Source organism: Alosa alosa, chromosome 1 (assembly GCF_017589495.1).
Source record: "Alosa alosa isolate M-15738 ecotype Scorff River chromosome 1, AALO_Geno_1.1, whole genome shotgun sequence".
NCBI classification, from domain to species: domain Eukaryota; kingdom Metazoa; phylum Chordata; class Actinopteri; order Clupeiformes; family Clupeidae; genus Alosa; species Alosa alosa.
In genome coordinates, this window is record NC_063189.1 from 13050051 (window position 1) to 13070245 (window position 20195).

Sequence of the window (20195 nt, forward strand, 5' to 3'; positions counted from 1 at the left end):
GTATTTGGTATAGGACAATAATACATGACTAGTTTTATGTGTAATGTAATGTAAAAATCCATTCAAATCCATTAAAAAATCCATTGTCAAATGACTCTACCAAGGAAATCAATACAATTTAATATCATTGATGTTAGTGATGAATGATTAAGTCTCACCTTTCCTACAGTTCACCTGTTTGTCTATTATTTGATAGAGCTGGTCCTTAAAAAAAGATTGCCTCTCAGAGTCAGATGGAGGCATAGACACCTCATTATCCAAAGCTAGTCAAAAATGAAAACTTTAAATTCCTTCATGTGACTTGTATCACTCTTGAGTCTTGTCTTTCTGTGAGCATTGTGCTATTCCCATTCATCTTGGCTGTGGGGGTTTTTGTTGGGTGCAGCTGGGTTTCCTGACACTGTGGGCTGCAGGGCGCAGTAGTATACAGCAGAGTCTGAGACTTCAGCAGATGAGATATTCAGAGAAACTTGCTGTGCTGTCTTGTCATGTCTGATTGATACCCCAGGAACCGGAGGAGTTGCGTTCGTTATAACACCTTGATAATCGAGAATGAGAAACTCTGGCACAGACTGGGAGAACTGGCGATACCAGTGCAGACCATAAGCAGTTCCATTGTACCTGCAGGAGAGTTGAACATGTTCTCCTTCTGTAACATACTTCTCTACAGTGTCTGGAGCAATAGGGCTTCCAGTACTCTTACCTACAAATGAAGGGAAATTATTCAGTTTTGCAGTATACAACTAATTGTAAGACAATTGTAAGATTGGTTATCTGCTGGTAATATTGAGTGATAGAGAACATACAGTACCCATGAAGGTTGAAAGCAATAGCACTGTCAGAGGAATCATCCTGGTGGAGCACATTGTGTAGTTCTTCCTGGGTGAAGCTGAAATCTGTTTGGAGTCATTTCTTACATCTCATCAGATCTCACCATGATGCCGTCTGTCTGCTGAGCTCCTCCCCCGATTGGTGGAGATGGTTGGTCATGAGTCTTCACTGCTCAGCATGATAACACAACAGTGAAATAATTCTACTAATGATTACACATAACGCTGTTTAAGGAAATAAAATGTATCTTAACTGCATTATTATCTTGGTATACAGCAGAGTGTACTGAGTGTACCTTTTTTTTTTTTTTTTTTGTGGCTCCTTTTGAAGCAATTATCTCAGTAACTTTACTCGCCAGTCAGAGTACTTATCATTACATAACTGATCTCTGTTATTTGATTGTGTTCTGTGAGTTCCCTGTGATCTACATGTCGTAATATTTCATAAAGAATCAGTTCTAAATGAAAGGCTTCTTTTTTCTCAAATGACTGGTTTATAGTTTTAGCCATTTTAATAATCAATTTATGTGGGAGTGACAATCTGTTGACAAATCACCTTTGTAAAACATATTATAGTAATAATATATAGTATATTCTCTGTGTGACTAGCGAGCTGGTGTTTTTGTATGAGTCTTAAGTCTGCATCTGCCACTGTGGGCCTCAGAGCACAGTAGTACACAGCAGAGTCAGACACTTGCAGATTCTGGATGGTCAAAGGAACTGAGTTTGAGGTGAGATTGGCCTCAAATCTCTTCTTAAAACCTTCATCATTATCGCCCATTTCTGAGAACCGTGTCAGCATGTATGCAGGGAATCCATTAGGTTTCTGCTGGTACCAGAACAGATACAGTAGTCCTGTGCTGGAGCTGGTGTAAGTACAGGGCAGAGTTACTGAATCTCCCTCAGAAGCAGTGAGGAATCCTGCTAGCTGATCAACAGAGTCCTCAGCTCTGCATTCTGAAATTGATGAACAAACAACATATTATTATGTAACTTTTTGCTATAAAATTTGGTGTTAATGCAAAGATGATGAAACAAATGGTGACCATTATGAACCTACCAAAGTAACAAAGAACAAATAGGAATGTATTCCACAGCCGCAAGTCCACAATTTCCGTGGCCGAACAGCTTTTCTGAGGGGAGGAGGAATTCAACAGGTTGCCATCTCAGTGTGTTATGAAATGCAGTGTGTTACCTCTGCTGTCTTGTACGGAATTAATGACATGGTAACTGCTCTCAGTGTAGGAAGCTGTAATGGCGCCACCATGTGGTTGATGGTGACTGGCTGGTGACTGGTGATTGGCTTTTTTAGACTAAAACCCTAATTGACTAGAAAGGATTATGAGCTTATTCTAATGAAAAAATACTCATTACATTACATTTGGCTGACGCATTTTTAACCAAAGCAACTAACAACATGGTAAACAGTTTAAGTTTTAAAACAATTCTCAACAATTTTAGAACAATTTAAAAACGGTACAGTACAGTAAGAATAAGTGAGTGCTGTTTTTAACAGTTACGTGTCATTTCAAGACAGTGCTAGGAACTTGTTGTAAGTGGTGCTATGAGAGGAGATGTTCTCAATTGATATTATTACATTACATTTAGCAGACACTTCTTGAAAGAGACTTACATGGTGGATGCCGGGAAATGAACCGACAACTTTACCACTACACTACCGCCCATAAGTATATACAGTATATACTCTTTCGATCCCGTGAGGGAAATTTGGTGTCTGCATTTATCCCAATCCGTGAATTAGTGAAACACACTCAGCACACAGTGAACACACAGTGAGATGAAGCACACACTAATCCCGGCGCAGTGAGCTGCCTGCTACAACAGCAACGCTCGGAGAGCAGTGAGGGGTTAGGTGCCTTGCTCAAGGGCACTTCAGCCGTTCCCACTGGTCGGGGCTCCAACGGGCAACCCTCGGTTACAGGTCCGGAGTGCTAACTAGTGGGCCACGGCTGCCCCCATGAATGCAACTTTTTGGAATATTCATTCTAAGGCACTTTAACACTCTGTTTTATGTTTAACTTATTAATGGGGTTTCTTTGTTTATAAAGTACAGAAGAATTGTTTGATTCCCTCATATCTCTCCAACTTGTCAGACTGACCTTTGGTGATTAGGCTCCTATAGCTCTTGAAGTCTGTATATTGAATGCATTCATCCTTTGAGGAGGTGCCTCTTATTGTGAACAAAAACATCAAGATGCTTCCACCTTGTGATAGGTATTGACATTGTTCAATTTAAGGTCAGTGCATATGAATTTACAGTAAGTTGGTCCTTGTACGTGATTTATTTACAGTTTACTTCATGACATATTGCCAGACACTTATCCATATACATTTAGCTGTCCAGACTTTTTTGAAAAAAGTTTCCCACTCAATTGGCGCAATACATTAAAACAGTCTTCCTTGAAGGTGGATAACATTTATTTATTGATTGATTGATTGATCGCCTTTTTAAAAAATCTCCTTGACCTCATCATAAGTAGCGTAATGGATAATGTCACCAGCATTGACATATCAACTACCACAATCACTCAGTTTGACTTGAAACCCGATGATCAGGCCTGTCTATTATTTTAATTTCTTGCACCTTTACATAACAAATAGTCAAATTGGCCAATAACAACAATTAACTTGAATAATGTGTCTTGAAAAAAGTTGAGCTACTCGATGAATATATTTTTATTTAGATACACATGTTTTTGTACAGTGTTGTTGGGTTTCCTGTCACTGTGGGCCTCAAAGCACAGTAATAGACAGCAGAGTCTGAAACTTGAAGATTCCTGATTGTCAGTGGAACTATCTTTGTAGTTTTGTTGAGTTCAGCCAGAAATCTTGTTTCAAATTCCTTTTCTCCATCACTAATACCTCCTAATGTGTATCTCCTCAGCATATATTGAGGATGATCATTAGGTTTCTGTTTATACCAGAACAGGTAGGCATTAGTGGCAGCTGTGTCATAACTACAGCCGAGTGTCACCGTTCCTCCTTCTGGTCCAGTCTCAGACGTTGACGACTGGTCAACAGTGTCTTCTTTTCCTCTGCACACTGCAGATACATTCAGATACAGATCAGATCAGAAACCAAACAGTCAAACCAGCAGGAATGAGCTATTAACAGTCTGTGAATGTCTGCTCAGTTTCCAGTATCAACATGCTACAGTAGTATACATACATAATTTCTAACACACATGTATAAGATGACTTAAATCTTAAATGTGTATAATCTGCAATTTAATTACATAAAAAGTAGGCTACATCTGGTAACACTGAATAGAGTTTGATGATGAGACACTCCTCAAACTGCCAAATAGAAAGGCAGCAACAGTTTCAAGAAATATCAATATCATACCAAAACTTGTTGCAATAACAAGAGAGACCTTTAGCCAGAGATCCATGATTACAAACTGTGATGATTGTGATTTGAAAATGAAAATCTCTCTCTCTCTCTCTCTCTCTCTTTAGGAGGAGCTATAGTATGTGTTGGTGAAATTAATGTGACATCTCTAGGGCCCCCCCTAGAGTCATGGAGTATACTTCTCACAGCTTGAGCCCTTCCCCCCTGGACACCAGGACATGTGCATTTGTTTTGGAGCCTTAGGACTAGCAACAGGTGAAGACAAAAGGCCATATCTACTGATCAGTTAACGTTCCATGATTCTTGCTAGATGCCAACAGCCAAATTGCAAGGCTGGTTCTCCGGCTGCAGGGTGCTGCCATGATTCTCCTATACAAGTTATTTTACCTTCAAAATGACTTTGAAGCTGTTATATTAAGGTAAAAACTTGCATAGGATGTCTAAAAAAAAAGCAGTGCCCCTTCCTTCCTGTTTCAGAGTCAGATAAGAGGCATTGACCATGTAAGAAACATTTTATGTAAATGTAAATGTAAATGCAACCATACTTGCTGTTCAAACCAGAAATCACAGCAAAACGGACCAAAGCAATTTGCTTTCAAATATGCCCCAGGCATCACTGACATTGACAACAACATGACATTGATTAAGTCAGACACATCTTGAAAGCAGACGTTGGGTATTGCAAAGTGGCTTGCCGGGGAAATGGCATGAACAGGGTAAAGCTAGCCTGGCTCTGCCCTCCTATTACTTCCGCTCACTTTTCATTTTACTTCAGTACGTTGTCGGGGTTTTCAGTATATTCGCGGGTTTTCTCAGGCCAAATTTTACCTGTCCAATCAGCAAACAAAGGGGGTGGCTGAGAACAATAGACCTCTGAAGTTCGCCTACAAAAAAGAACCAATTCGGCCATCTTTGCCCATATAAGGAGATCCGGTTGTTAATTGAAGCTAACTACCTATGGCAAGTTGCATTGCAAGTTAGCTCTGGGGTAGAAAGTGTGCCACTTTCACGTACCGGAGATCACAGTATCCACTCGAAGGCAGAGGACAAAAGTGTGTTCAGGAAAACGTCTGCATTTCAGACTTTTTCATCCCTGCGAGAGTTTAACAGGTGCGATAATTAAAAATCCCCATGTTATTTTCCTATAGGAAAAATCGCCAGATACCGGATGTCAAAGATGGCAGCTTTTTTGTAGGCGAACTTCAGAGGTCCATGACGTTGAGGTTGTGCCGTTATATATAATACCTCCATGATTGTAAGCATAGCAGGAAATCACCTTGTCTCCGTGGCCTGCCTGAACTAACCACCAGGGCTCAGGATTTGAAGGGTTAGCTTTAGCTAGTTAGCTTCCAAGTTGGCTGCCACCATCTTTAAAAATCTTGCCCGACATGTGCTCACTTCCAACCACATTTTCACAAACAAGCTAATTATGTCACACATAACTGGTGGACATAAAAGTATGTTGTCTGATTAAGCTGGGAGCAGGGATGTCACTAGGATTGAAAGACAAGGTGGGCTTAGCCCCCAGGGTTGTAGGTAATGTGCGTGCATAGAGCATATTTTCATCACACCTTAAAAGGGCGTGGAATGAATTATTAACAGGGACACCATGCCATTAGTTATCACTCTCACAATATTGCTGATTATATTGCTAATTATAAAAACAGTTTGCGGGGACTGATATTGTAGGCCTAGCTTGCCAGTGGCGCCCCCAGAAAATGTCAGGCCATTGCTAGTTTCGCTTCAAAGTGTGCCATGCACTGAATCCTGAAAATCAGTCTCAGACTCAATCAGTTTGCTTGACCAACGACTCAACAAAATGCCTTGTGCACCAAAGATGATTTGGTGAAATTGTACTTCAGAATTGACAGAACTATAGGCTACTAACTAGTTTTGAATGTCGAGAATAAAGACGAAAGGTCGATATTAAAGTCAACATGATATTTCAACTTTATTCTTGAAATTTTGAGTTTAATGTCGACATGTCGAGTTTAATCTTGTCATGGCAAAAATATATTTTTTCTTCATGTATGGCCCTAATACGTCGCACATATCTGACAGAGAAAAGGAGTGCAAAGATGATATGATCTCAGAAGGGAAACCTGATTACAGAACACTGTCTTGACTTGCACAACAATCCCCTCTTGAGCCATCACTTACTGGATGTGTAAGTTGCAGAATACCATGGAATTCCAAAAGCAGATGTATAGATTGAGAAATTAAGCCCTTCCTCTCCTACAGCATTTAATCAGTAACCTGACTCTTGCCAGATGAATTTCGGGCTTCTTCTTACGTGGCAAGCAAAGTATGTGCATTATCGCCACCCTCTTACTGGAGGACGACTCTCTTTTTACAGAATATCCAATAAAAATCGACGTTGGTCCATGCGTCATTTCCAGCTTTAGAACTTGCCGCATGGTCAGAGCCGACTGGCGCTGGATCCGAGCCCCAGTGTTCAATATGGCGTTGACTATGAATTGGCCGGATTTACTAGCCTAGCCTCTGCCATTCATTTGTATGGAGGGCGGGACTTAGTCACTCTCTCCAGTTATATATAATACCTCCATGGTCACATCTATGAAACTCCCGCCCTGCGTCCTGATTGGCTCTACCATACAATCTCGTGCTGAAATCACTCTCAATGGAAGAGGTCCCAGATGGATGTGAGTGAAGTTAGGCGGAGCTAAGCGGAACGAAATTCATCTGGCGAGAGTCAGGTTATTTGATCAGTGCTCTTAAGTTGAACTAGGATACTTACCTACTAGCTATTACAAACTAATGTGATCATTCAATAATCAAACATTCATCAAACAATCATCAATCAGTATTCAAAACAAAATAATTGCACCCTAGACTAAGCTATGACACTCTTTAACCAGATAAGTCAGATATTAGTCCTTTGAGGCCTAGGCTATTTTCAGTGTGATTTTACTATAAAGCTATTTGGTCATTGTAAGGGCCATCTGCTATATCGTTTTCAAGACAGCATATGATGTGATCATACTTGCATATATCTTAAGTCAGCCTTTATGGAAAAATACTTTGTCTCATGATGGTTGCATTCATGTCACCTGAAGCATGATGGTAGAAATAATTCTACAAGTGATTCCACATAATGCTGTTTAAGGAAAGAAAATGTTTCTTAACTGCATTCACATCTTGTTATAGCAGAGTATACAGATGAACCTTCTGGATGTTTATTCATAATGGCTCTGCATCATTTATAAACAAATTAATTTTCCTCAAATGAGAAGCTTATCATTCCATGCATTTTAATAATAATGTGTGAGTTTGCCTTCCCAAATCACCTTTGCAAAACTCATGATAGCAATTCAATATCACACTCTTTAAACAGAAAAATGTAATTGTTTATCAATCAGTACTTTCTGTGTAGGAAGTCAGTGTTTTTGTATGAACGTTGAGTCTGCAGCTGTCACTGTGGGACTCAGAGCACAGTAGTACACAGCAAAGTCAGATACTTGCAGATCCTGGATGGTCAGAGGAACTGAGTTTGAGGTGGGATTAGCCTAAAATCTCTTCTCAAAACCTTCATCATTATTGCCCGTTTCTGAGAACCGTCTCAGCATGTATACAGGTAACCCATTAGGTTTCTGCTGGTACCAGAACAGATACGACACTGAACTGGAGCTGGTGTGAGTACAGGGCAGAGTTGCTGAATCTCCCTCAGAAGCAGTGAGGAGTCCTCAGCTCTGAAATCCGTGATCAAATAAGATATTATTATGTAACATATAAAATACTTGATGAATGAAGATGGAAAATGTTGACCAAATGTTTGAACAACTCTGATGATGAGAGGAGGAATTCAGTTCAACAGGTTGTCATAGGCTGTCTTGCAGAAGAACAGTTTTTCACAATTGCTAAAACAATACACCCCGTTATCAGAGGCCTGAACACATTTATTGAATCAATCACTCAGTTTTCACCATGAAACACAATTTGCACATCTCATTCACTCTTTTTTGCAAAACTCTAAACACACTCTCATGCAATAAAGCACATGTTGCTCTTGTGATGCATAGTGGTAACCACAAGTGGCAAAAAGTAAACACAAATAGAAGTATTATAAATCAAACACAACTCAACTACTTTAATTTTGTCCCATTTACAGTGCATTGTAGGCTGTACCTCTCATTTATAGTACTGACAATTCTGTCTTTTCCACTACCCTTTCCTATACTTTATTTCTACTCAATGTACAGTAAATGCAGAATCCACTGAGTTATTTTTTTAGATGCAAAATACTGTATTGTAAACATGGAGTGTATGACTGCTCATTAGTCAGTGTTTTTATTTTGACTGCTTTGTGATCTGAAGACAGTGTTTGGTTTTGAGCACGGGTAACTTTTTTGAGGCGATTGTTTGATTTTGCGAGAACTATTGAGATATTGTAAATGTAGCTTGAGAATGGGGGTTTGTGTGAACAATTTGGAGGAAAAGGTGGAAGGTTTCAAAAAATGCATTTTGGCAATTGTGAAAAACTGTAATTGATAGGTGATATGCCACATGTGCCACCATGTGGTTGATGGTTGAAGGTGAAGGTAATAGGTTTTTTTTTTTACCAAAAAACAATTTACTACAAAAGATGTGTTGAGCAAGGTTTAATAGGGAAACATGAATACCATTCCCATATCTAATAGAAATGTGATACACTACTTTCTGATATTCATTCTAAGTCACTTTAACAGTCAATGTTTATTTATAGTTTAGGCTACATGTTAGCCTACCCCTTTGCAATGCAATAACAGCTTCTCCTACAATATATAGGCCTAGCCTAGCCTATACCGTTGATTTGTATTAGCCCATTTTGAACTGAGATAGTCCAATTGTTTTTCCATGATCTTCTTTGATAAAGTTTCTCCAATTATCATTTGTAGGTCCTGGTTCTGGAGAACAAAGAAAGCAAACAATTAGGCCTACCTTCTCAAAAGATTTTGCCCTGCAAGCAAACGTGTTTGACTAAAAATGAGAGGGCAGATTTACAGTGTTTTTTATGTTTTTACTTTTAAAAGTTTTGCTGTTTTTTTCCCCCTTGAATTTTTAGACATGAGTTTTGCAATTTGGACTGAAAATTGGCGCCTGTACAGCAGAGGGCGCATTCACTTTTTTAAAACTGTTGGACGCTTTTCCCCCTCTTCACCGAAGTAGGATATTGTGATTTACTAGCGCGGGATAGATGAAAGCCGTATTGATACCAATATGGCTAAAGCTGTGTACTTGGAACATTATCTGGACAGTAAGTTGGCTGGTGATGCATGACTATCATTTAAAAAGAGTCCAGACGCTCTTGTCTTTTTAGGAAGATTTCTTTAACAGATGTGGGTTTGGTGAATGAGGGTTAGAAAGATGTGGCTTTTGCTAGCTCGGTTTGCTAGCTGGTTTACAGACTTCTGGTCTGTAATGTTCTAAGAAAACTAGTGAAACCAGCTGCAGAAATACATTTTTGTTACACACTATAAGGTTGAAAGGCTAACGTTACTTGTCCTATGTTTCGACAAGTAACGTTAACGTTAAGTCAACAGCAGAATACGCTATCAGTGAAGTTAAAAGTAAAGTCTTTAAGGCCTCTCTAAAGTCTATGATTAAATGCTCAAATAAAGTTATTGTCTTTTTCTCTTTCAGGTATTGAGGGCTTGCCTTTTGAACTTCAAAGAAACTTCACTTTGATGAGCGAGTTGGATAACAGAACAGAAGGTAATTTACAGACTTGACAGATGACACTGCTGATGCGGGCTGACTTGATCTGCCTGATCTATCTCTTGGTGTCACTTGTAACCTCAACTTTTTTTTACAGAGCAGAAGGCTGAGATTGATAAACTTGCTGCAGAATATGTTGCAAATGTAAAGACTTTGGCCTCTGAACAACGTGTCCAGCACCTACGGAAGATTGAAAATGCTTACACGAAATGCAAAGAGTACAGCGATGACAAAGTGCAGCTTGCTATGCAGATATATGAACTGGTCAGTGCATATTACCAAACATCATAGCTAGCCTTTCGTTTTGAATGGCGTATCTAAGTCAAGACTATACCCTTTTCAGGTAGATAAACACATTCGTCGACTGGACGCTGACCTGGCTCGTTTTGAGAATGACCTGAAGGATAAACTTGACTCAAGCAGCCAGGAGAGCTCAGATGACAAAAGATTGAAGAGTAAGTTATATTAACTGTTTATTTCTACCTGTGGTTTGAGCATTATATCAATGCGATACTTTCATTTCTCAGCATATGTTCATAATGCCACTTTTCTCATAAATATCATTCTACAGAGGATAAAAGTGGCAGAGACAAGAAAGCAACCAGAAACCAGAAAGATTCTGACCCAGACTCCCCTGGGAGAAAAAAACTGAAAAACAGGTATGTTGTCATATATGTATATGTATAACGGAATAGTCACACTAGGTATATTATTTCACAATAATTGTGATGCAGGTACTTTCTGTGCTTTTTACAATCTTGTAAAGTGTAATTTATTTCTGTGTGGTAAATATGTTTCCCTCTGTCCTCAGCCCCAACGTCACTGACTCTCTCTTGGCTATGCATCCATCCGATGTGCTAGACATGCCAGTGGACCCAAATGAACCAACCTACTGCTTGTGCAGTCAGGTATCATATGGGGAGATGATTGGCTGTGACAATCTTGACGTAAGTTTAAAATTACAACTGTCATATTTTTTTATGGATGAAACATGGATCATGTGTTACTGTTGTCTTTTGATCACTATGTATGTCCCAACAGTGTCCAATAGAATGGTTTCACTTTGCCTGTGTTGGTCTTGCAACAAAACCAAAGGGGAAATGGTAAGTTGACAATAAATTGCTGGCTTTTCATAGGTATGGCACGGTGAATGAATTGAAGGATACCTATTATGTATTAACAACTCTATAAGCACTATTAAGTCACTATTATTTAGTAGGGAGGTTAGATTTACATTTACATGTATTTAATTGAGACACTTTTATCCAAAGCTACTTACAACTATCTATCTATCTATCTACAACAGTGAGGAATAAAATTAAAGCTACATGGTAGAGGAAATCTTAGGTAACAGTTCATACTGCAACAATAAATACTACTACTAGAGAATGAGAGTTCAGAAGTTTAAGTTAGAAATGCACCGATATATCTGCCAACATTGGTATCATCCAATATCAGCCTTGTTGTCTGATATCGGCTATCGGCAAATTTATGAGACATATACTGAGAGCAATGGCTGATGTTTACCTGTTATGTTGCATGATCAATTCTGCACTAGGTAAATGTGCTCTGAAGGTCTGAAAGACTTGAAAATCGTTCAGTTATTTTTTTTTAATGAACTGATTTGTTTCCACTGTACTAAACAGTATAATTACAGTTTTTCTTGATCGTTTTGATGCTTGTGTCAACTCTGACATCACGTTTTCAAAACAATTAACACCCGCGTCTGAACAAAAGCACTCTGGCCACAATGACACATTTTGCTTGCAAAAAGCTGTTACTCTCTCAAAACACTTAAAACATGCAGCAGTAGCAAATCTTGCCTTCCAACAACACATCCTGTCGTCAAATCACTGTGTGATTTCAATCAATCATTACATACTGGACAATAAAATGCAAAATCTAGTTCCCAAAATGAGAATTTTTCCTGTTCCGTTTCTTTCTCATTTTTCTGGTATCAGAAAAAACTGTGAAAAGACTAAATGTACTGAATAAAAAATAATTTATTCATTCCTCCCAAGATGTAACTGTCATTGACATGTAAGACATACAGTAAACACCTAGGCAAGACAAATTTCATTGAACTACAACTTAACAGTCAATCAAGAAAAAAAACTCGCACACCATTATTTACCGTTGAAAAATAAATAAACAAAGTGTTTAGTCCATCAAGCCAAAGTGCTACCAAGTGAGGTGATGTACAAACGTTTCGGTCCTCAGATCCTTCATCAGTGCAAACCATACACAAAAGTGTGGCGCCTATTTATAGACCGTGTCTACTTGGTGGCAGATCTGTCAATCAACTTGACCACTTGTTAGGTAGGTTGAAGTGTAGACTCAAAGAATCGTGATTTAAGATGGCCCTCAGGCTCAATAGTACAGTCTAGACAGCCTGACCCAAGCTAATGAATAAAAATAAAAAATCACAGGAAAAACAAGTGAATATTAAAAAATAGATGGATATTTGGATATATAATCAGCAGATTGAACATTCTCAGATACAACCAGTTCAAAGGAAGCAAGTAAAGTCAGTCATCATTTAACCCAGGGGTCTCAAACTCAAATGAGCTAGGGGCCACTTCTGCCAACATCATCTGATTGGAGGGCCGGCTATTTCTGAAAATGCAATGTTTTTTTTTTTTTTTTTCAAATGCCACACAAAACTGCAAACAGAAAGTGCGAGTGTTTTTATCTCTTTTTAGACACCTGTGCTAGCAACCTTAGCTTATAAATAAAATAAATATTAATATAAATTATAAAAACAAACAAAAAGCATAAAAATAGGTATGTGTGTGTTTCACACCAAATAAAAATATTTTCCTCTCATAACTTATTTAAACCTGCATGGCAAACTTTAGGTGCCAGGGTTAAGAAAACAACACCATTGGATTTTGACATCAAAATTTCAAAAGGTTTGAAAGTGGTCAGAGATAAAGTCCTACTGTAAATATGAAAATCTTTGAATATAAACACAAGTTTATGAAGGGGGTAAATTTACCCATCTAATTTGCCACTGGATAGCAAGAACCTCAAATTAGGCACCTTTCAGTAAATACTGGATGTTGAACATATTTGAGCAGGGTTACTTTCTTTTTTGTCATATTACCCATATAACAAATTAACAGGAAAACAGTAGACCTAAGATGTAAACCAACAATAGTAAACTATTACTAGCCTATAACCACAAACCGTTATTATAGGCCTACAATAATGTAGCCTGGTCAAATCAGTTCCTATCGTGGGTGACTTTGTAGTTCTTCAGAGCCCTATTTTTACTACCCCTGCTGTCTACCACGTCCATTACTATCATCACGATTACCACTGCCACCTCCAGCTATGTTGGGCAGAGGGTTGAAATAAGCATGGTATGCTTAGTGGACACCGTCGTATACACGCAAAGACGCACCTTCATTCACAGAACCGTGACAATCACTGTCAATAGTCGATCATAATCTCCAAAAGGCAGATATTCTCTTCAGAATCAGAATAGGTGAATAACATAGCCTACCCAAGACTTCATCACACGTAAACGTTTTTTCAACATTTGGTTTCGGCCTATTTCCGCTTCAATTTTGTGCAAAAATTTGGCCTGCGTCCCTTCCGCGTCATTACAAACAAATGCACGTCTTTGTGTTTCTCGCGTGTAATAGGCTACAACATTTCCTGAAAACTTTGTGCAGTGAATTTGGCCTTGAATCGAAGCTCTGGATGTCTAGCAACTAGGAGAGTAGCCTACAAATGGGATTTGTCACCGTGTTGGATCTATCATCTATTTTAACCAGTGTTGTTGTTTGTTGCAATTAAAAATACCCTCAATGGCCGAAATACATATTATTTTGACATTAGGTCGCGGGCCGGAATTGGGCCGGGCGCGGGCCGGAGTTTGAGACCTCTGATTTAACCCATGTGGATGTAATGTTTTAAGATAATAAATCCAGCACGCTGAGACGGAGTCTTCTGCAAAATGACTGAAGGGCTGCCCATTGAGGCGTCCTGTACAGCTCCTCCTGCAGGTAGAGAGACTATATCTATTCCTAAAAATAAAGCTTTTAGCCTGTGTAGATAAGGCAAATCCAGCACGAGATTTTAATTTCTTTTACAGATTGGTTGGTCTTCAATGAAGGAGCGTTTCTAAAAGTTTGATGGTTTCCTACTGAAAGAAAGGTTAAAGGCTATTTTTGTGATGCTCCTCCTGCAGGTTGAGACTATATCTATTCCTAAAAAATAAAGCTCTGAGACGGAGTGGTTGGCTTCTGCAAAATGCCGCGCAACTCGTGACTTCGGGTCCTGCCTATTGATGGCACTGCAGTGTTCATTGAGGCGGACCCTTAACTGTCTACAGGTGCAGCCTGTGTACTGCAAACCAGAAGGGTAATATAACCAGTAAATGACATTAGTGGAATTGCATGTAATGAATTTTCCCCAGACCAGGTTGAGGCATTGACCGGAGGGTTGCTGGTTCTAACCCGACCAGTAGGCATGAAACTCAAGCATGATGCCCTAACCCCTCACTGCTCCCCGAAATGCTGTTGTTGCAGGCAGCTCACTCATACCGATTAGTGTGTGCTTCACCTCACTGTGTGTTCACTGTGTGCTGAGTGTGTTACACTAATTCACGGATTGGGATAAATGCAGAGACCACATTTCCCTCACGGGATCAAAAGAGTATATATACTTATACTTACTATACCAGTGGAGTAGCTAGTGAATTTGCTGGTCTTGGTGATCGAGGTACAGGACATGCAATTGCGGCAGGGAAATTGAACTACAACTTGTCATTTTTCATCAAAATAGATTAAAGGCACACTATGCAGGTTTTTTAGCTTAATATGCAAGTTTTTTCACTTAATTTACCTTCATTTAACAGCTTCAGAGTCATTGGAATGGTTATATGACTCTTTTCGGGTTGAATGGTGGCCGTCTCGCTTCCCCCTAGCGCCTGTGAGCGGATAAACCACCCTTGCAACTGTCGGCCGGCGGGCCGACGGCCTCAGTATCGGGAAATATAACGAGTGTAACGAATTGCTTTACTGCATTCAAATACACATACACGCCAGGCACCGGCTAGAAAAAGGTAGCAATGGAGTTTCTCAGACATTCGTCATGACAGAGCCAGCGAAAAAGAAGCAAAAACCGAGAAAACAGTAAGGAAATTGCCAATACTGCATAGTTTACCTTTAACAGTAAACACCTTTTATACTGTTTTCTCCACCAAATAGGCAATACAGTACTTTGTCTAAATGTGCATTAGATCCATACTTGCAAATAGCAACACAGAACAGACATGGCATCTCTTATGGACAATGAATGATTGCTGATTAAAGAATTGTGCAAAGGAGTTTCACACAGGTGTATCAGAGATTCAGACTTATGCAAGGAATCTATACCACCTGTGAAAATATGGTTTTCCTTTTGTTTAGCACGGGAAAACCAATACACATTCACATTTGCAACACATTCGCAAGAGATGACTTCTGCTGTGCAAAGAAAGTGTTCATAAAGACCAAGTGGATCCCAGTTTCCTTAAGCAGGTCAAAGCAATCGAGAAAAACTGTAACAACAAAAACTAAGTAAATAAACCAAAAGAGACACATATTATAATTGCTTATTGGTTAAATTTATATTTTATACATCGATATCAGTATAGGCCCAGAATGTCACAAACAATGCATCCCTAGTTTAAGTACTGGTCAAAGTGTAGTTGAAGGAGATGGTGGTTGAAGGAGGTTATAAGGTAAGACAAATGGCAAGTTAGGTGCCTTTGGATGTCAAAGTGTTAGGAAGAGGGCGTTGATGATTGTGCTGAAGGGATTGAATATGGTTTAATATGGTAAATGCTATTCTCTTACTGTATTACTAGTATGACTCAATCTAACTAACTTTTATTTCTGGCATTGCAGGTATTGTCCATGCTGCATCAAGGAGATGAGAAAAAAATAAGTAGCTGGAATTTTTGAATATGCAATGAATGTGTTCATAACACACACAAAATTCTGTAATTAATTAACAGGTTTACCAAACCTCTAATCAACCTTTCCTTTCAGTTTATAATGAATGAAAGCTAGTATATGTCCATCTTCTATCCCCAAAGTGCCATAGTAGGCCTTGATCGATGTAAATGATTTGCACTCATCCACTGTGATAACAGAGCAGCACTATCAGGAAAAAGAAATAGAAATGCAGGTTAGCCTTAAAGGGCTAACGAGGAGTGAAGCAAACCCAGGTTTCCTGGACTGGTGTTGCATATTTTATATTTGAGCATTTCTGCACATTTGCTGCTCTTTTTCATGTATTATGAATTGCTTTTTTTTTTTTACTGTAGGCAGGCAAGTATGAAAATTAACGTCAGGGTTGCCTGTACAGGAAAACTACCCAAAGCAGCCAAATGCAGTCTTATTGGCTGCTCTAACTCACAACTTACAAAATAAATGAAAAATGATAGTAGCTACTGCTTCTTCCCAAAGATGTTGAGAATGTTTTAACAGTATTGTCATTCAAAATGCCACTAAACAGTTGAATGTAAAACTATGCATTTGCATTAACATGTGAAATCCTACATTATTTTTGCAAATAAAGTTTAAGCGGCACAACCCAAGTCTATCAGTGAATCATTCTCTGTAAATTATTAAATATTAAGACATTTGACTTGTTTTTAAGCTCTCTTCTGTGCTTGATGATGGGAACATGGTTTTCAATTGAACTTTTTAAAGTTAAAAGTTAAGAGTTAAAAAAAAGTTTTTTGTTTGTATTTGTTCAGTTTATTTTTGGTATTTCACACAGATTCGGCCTGTTTCATATGTTAATAATGACTGTTTTATTATCAGACACTAATCAGAAACGTTTGAATCCATAAATTCCTTTTAAAAGTGTTCGTAAAGTGCATCGTGGTGTAAAAGTTTAAATCCAGTGTAATCTGTGCCTATGTCAAACTTCATGCATAGTATAGCCTTAACCTTATGCCTACTTCTCAGTAGATATTAACTGGTGCAACCATAGACAGTAAAAGAAAGGGTGCAACCAAAAAGCGCTGTAGGCTACATTGTAGCACATCTCCGGCTCATTTTTATGACGTCGTGCCGGATGCTGGACGATGACGGGAAACGTAGTACTGAATGTCAGCTGTTCACTTTTACAAAATCTGTACTGCGCTACCCATCATTCTGATGTAACCGAAAACTGTTGATACTACATAAGAATATCTGCAGCTCAGTGCAGCATCAGCACAGTGACATGCAATGGCTCTTTAGAAGAGCATGTAAAAACAAATTACATTATCAGCTTTTACTGTTAAATCACTTCTAATGTTCCAGACTGGGCTGGGTCGGTAGTTCCGCTTCCCCTCCGCCATAGCGGGTCTATCCCGGGTCCAACAAGAAGATAAAAGAATAAAAAGAGATCCTCGTGCTTGAGATTGCTTTGCATACAGAAACTCGAGAGACTGGCAAAACACAGTTTCTTATGACTGGTGAACACAACAGGCGGGGTTAACTTTCAAGAGTTTGTGGGACTTACGCCGTAGTTTTGTTGGTGAGTTAATTTCTAAGTTAGTCTACACATTGCATTATAGCCATCCAAGTACTTAATAAGGTGGTGCCCAGGTGAAAAATATTTTAGGCAGGCCATTTCACATCAGCATAGAGCTATAGAGTAGCCTTATAGCCTACGCAATGTGCTGCATGAGATTCGCTTAACACTAACACTAAGTTTACATTGGAAGGATATGGCTACTGCATTGGGCAGAGTTCACTGTAATCCTCACGATTCATCCAAAAAAGTACGATTTTGTGTCGAAATATTCTGCTCAAAGCCTACATAATTTGTATAAGTTTTGTTTTCTTGAACGATTTTACAAAAGCCTAGTTGACAATGTGATGTTATGTTGATTAAGTTGGGTGTCGTAAGGCTGGAATCCAATGGGGAAATCGTAGCCTAGCTACTTATTTCAGCAAATTGCATTAGACAGTGTTTTGAGTGCTATATCTATCAGCGTGGACGTAGAATACACGACAATAAATGTGTAGTTGCTCTGCACTTTTAATAACATTAGGCTAGACAATCAGGACATTTGCAGATTGGCAGTGGGAGTGTAGCCTGAAAAGGTTTGATATTTTCATTTGTTCTTTCTGATAAAGCCAGAGGCAGAGATGTCTGTTAATTAGCAGACATTTTAGGGTGATTTCCAAAGTTGCTGTTGGCCTTCAAGGAGACCCCTTCATGGATGGCTTTCCCTAGATTTGCCCTTTTATTGAATTGCATTTGTTTTTTTTAATAAACATGTTTCTATCAAAACTGACATCACTGAGGACAGATTTAGATAGACTTTCATAGCATGACCCTGTAGGTGGTTGTTTTGACTCTGGTTTAAGTGAACTTGTGATTTCTCTGTCTGCTGCCAGCTGTGATTTAACTAGATGGTGGCAAATGAAGTGGAGCTGCTCTGCCCTCTGACAATCGGTAGCGGTGTCAGCAGGCCCGCTCTCGCTTGTGGCAGCTGAGGGGGAGGGCAGGTTTTGTGTACGTCCAGGAAGCCCTGCTCAGAATTTCCTTTTATAGAAGCTGCAAAACACAAAAGGCTCCTGGACGCTCTTCCTGTAAACAATTCCTGCCCATAGCCACACATCTGGGGTACGGGAGACCAGGCGTCGCAACCTTTGTTTTCCAACTCCGAATCGGATAGGTTGTAGGGAGTGTGTGACCCTCTGTGGCCAAGAGACCCATGGGATAAAAGGGGCTCTCCATCTCTCTCTCTCTCTCTCTCCACTCCTGCTAAGGAAGTATAGTCTTTCATTCATTCATGGGAAAATGTTGACTCTGCACAGTTCTCATTCATTAAAAACAAGTATGGTATTGAGCCTATCAGTGAACGATGAAGAGTATAGACTTTTATGAGAAGAGAGCACATGTTTTATGAGAGACATAACTGGATTTGATTGGAAAGGTAGCCTATGTGGAACTCAGTCAGATCTGAAATTGCAGAGTTATTTGTTAGCATTGTTAGTTAGTTTGTTTTTGCTTGTTTGTATGGTTTGCGCTATGGGCTATTTAGCTGTTGGCTTTGCTGTGGCGAAGGCTCAGGTGCTTCTGCTGCTACTGTTACAGGGCATTTCAGCCTGAGCCTTATGTGATGTCTGGCAGAGCCCAATTGTGAAAAACAAACATGAGCTCATGACAGGGGCTCAAGAGGAATTGTAGTGACTCAGGGGAGCTGAGGGGAATGTCCGCACGCTTCCTCTTAAAGGAGTTTCTCTGGAGTAGTGTTTTCACTTCCAACAGCATTCCAGAGAGTTGAGAAAGCACAAGCGCTAGTACACTTGGAGGTCCACCACTGACAGCCACGAAGGTGGTTGAAATGTACCAGGCTGGCTGAAATGTCAGAAAATGAACATCTACTAGCAATGGTGAAAATGTTTTTTTTTTTTTTTTGTAGACAGTAAAACACCTTAAGCTGTTTAAGGATTGTTCAGTACTTACCACCTCAAGTAACTGGTTACTTATTCACATACATGCAAGACTGTAATTTAATGGCCTGAAGGCTGAAGCTTTAAAGTCGATATTTAGCAAAGGTGTTGTGAAAGATATGCCCTCAGGTGATAAAAAAAAGTCCAGCCCTGAGTGTTTTCTTTCACAGAGTGTTATCAAGGAATCTTGCTCTCCCAACCATGAACACAAACACAGAGAGCCAGCGAAGGTCACTGGAGTGCATTCTGCTTAGATTTGTGTGCCTTGGAGGTATTGACTGCCAGAAGAGCACACCCTGCTTTGGCGTAATGTCTGTGTAGGAAAGCAAGTTTAGACTTGGCCACCTGTAGGCTGCGAGGATACTTGTCTTAGCGGCACAATTGAATCCCTCACAGAATCCACCCCAGTACTCTGCCGCTGACTTTTTCCACCTAACATTCAGTCCTGTTACTTTTCCCAGCTTTGTCCTCGTCTGTGCTGCAAATAGAAGCACCCTTACATATAAACAGTAATAATCCAGATTCTGCCCAGGGCCTTCCTGTTGGATGAGCTCTCTCTCTCCTTTTTGCAATGGCTACAGCACAGGCCGGGTCCACTAGAGCAGTGGTTTTCAAAGTGGGGGCCGGGGGCCGCGAGGGGGTGCCAGGGGGGCCTTAGCAAGTTGGAAGGAAAAATAAAAGGAACAAATAAATACATTTGAAAATGTAAAATATACCTATTATTATGAGGGTTGTTATACAATGTCATTATAATATTTTGTCGCATATCTGGACATTATATTTTCCATGATAATGACTGAATAATAGTAGAGCGATAGCT

The 20195-nt window shown here is 39.5% G+C and overlaps 2 protein-coding genes and 1 gene segment (V, D, J or C); 1 reads left to right on the forward strand and 2 right to left on the reverse strand.

Moving 5' to 3' along the window:
* Positions 1–341: 341 nt before the first annotated feature.
* Positions 342–880, reverse strand: LOC125306286. The segment is given in 2 exon segments: positions 342–703; positions 812–880. Coding segments are annotated over 2 exon segments (417 nt in total).
* Positions 881–913: 33 nt separating this feature from the next.
* On the reverse strand, positions 914–4242 carry LOC125306295. Its single transcript, XM_048261591.1, has 5 exons — positions 4197–4242; positions 3714–3893; positions 1891–1995; positions 1437–1787; positions 914–999 (listed from the first exon to the last, which is right to left on the reverse strand). The coding sequence occupies exons 1-5, from the start codon at positions 4240–4242 to the stop codon at positions 914–916; spliced, it is 768 nt and encodes a 255-aa protein (XP_048117548.1).
* A 5113-nt stretch (positions 4243–9355) lies between these two features.
* ing5b (inhibitor of growth family, member 5b) lies at positions 9356–16507 on the forward strand. The gene is made up of 8 exons (XM_048251735.1): positions 9356–9456; positions 9843–9914; positions 10015–10181; positions 10261–10372; positions 10489–10576; positions 10729–10864; positions 10959–11020; positions 15818–16507. The coding sequence occupies exons 1-8, from the start codon at positions 9420–9422 to the stop codon at positions 15855–15857; spliced, it is 714 nt and encodes a 237-aa protein (XP_048107692.1). The 5' UTR covers positions 9356–9419; the 3' UTR covers positions 15858–16507.
* The last annotated feature ends 3688 nt before the right edge of the window (positions 16508–20195 follow it).

Bases quoted from the DNA above. Each gene is read 5' to 3' on its own strand.
- LOC125306295 (XM_048261591.1), bottom strand. From the start codon at position 4,242: ATGGATCTCTGGCTAAAGGTCTCTCTTGTTATTGCAACAAGTTTTG. The intron at 1,788-1,890 runs GTAGGTTCATAA...CATCAATTTCAG, and splicing joins ATTTGTTCTTTGTTACTTTG to AATGCAGAGCTGAGGACTCT. The intron at 1,000-1,436 runs GTCACACAGAGA...CATGCTGAGCAG, and splicing joins ACAAAAACACCAGCTCGCTA to TGAAGACTCATGACCAACCA.
- ing5b (XM_048251735.1), top strand. From the start codon at position 9,420: ATGGCTAAAGCTGTGTACTTGGAACATTATCTGGACA. The intron at 10,373-10,488 runs GTAAGTTATATT...ATCATTCTACAG, and splicing joins AGATGACAAAAGATTGAAGA to AGGATAAAAGTGGCAGAGAC. The intron at 10,865-10,958 runs GTAAGTTTAAAA...ATGTCCCAACAG, and splicing joins TTGGCTGTGACAATCTTGAC to TGTCCAATAGAATGGTTTCA.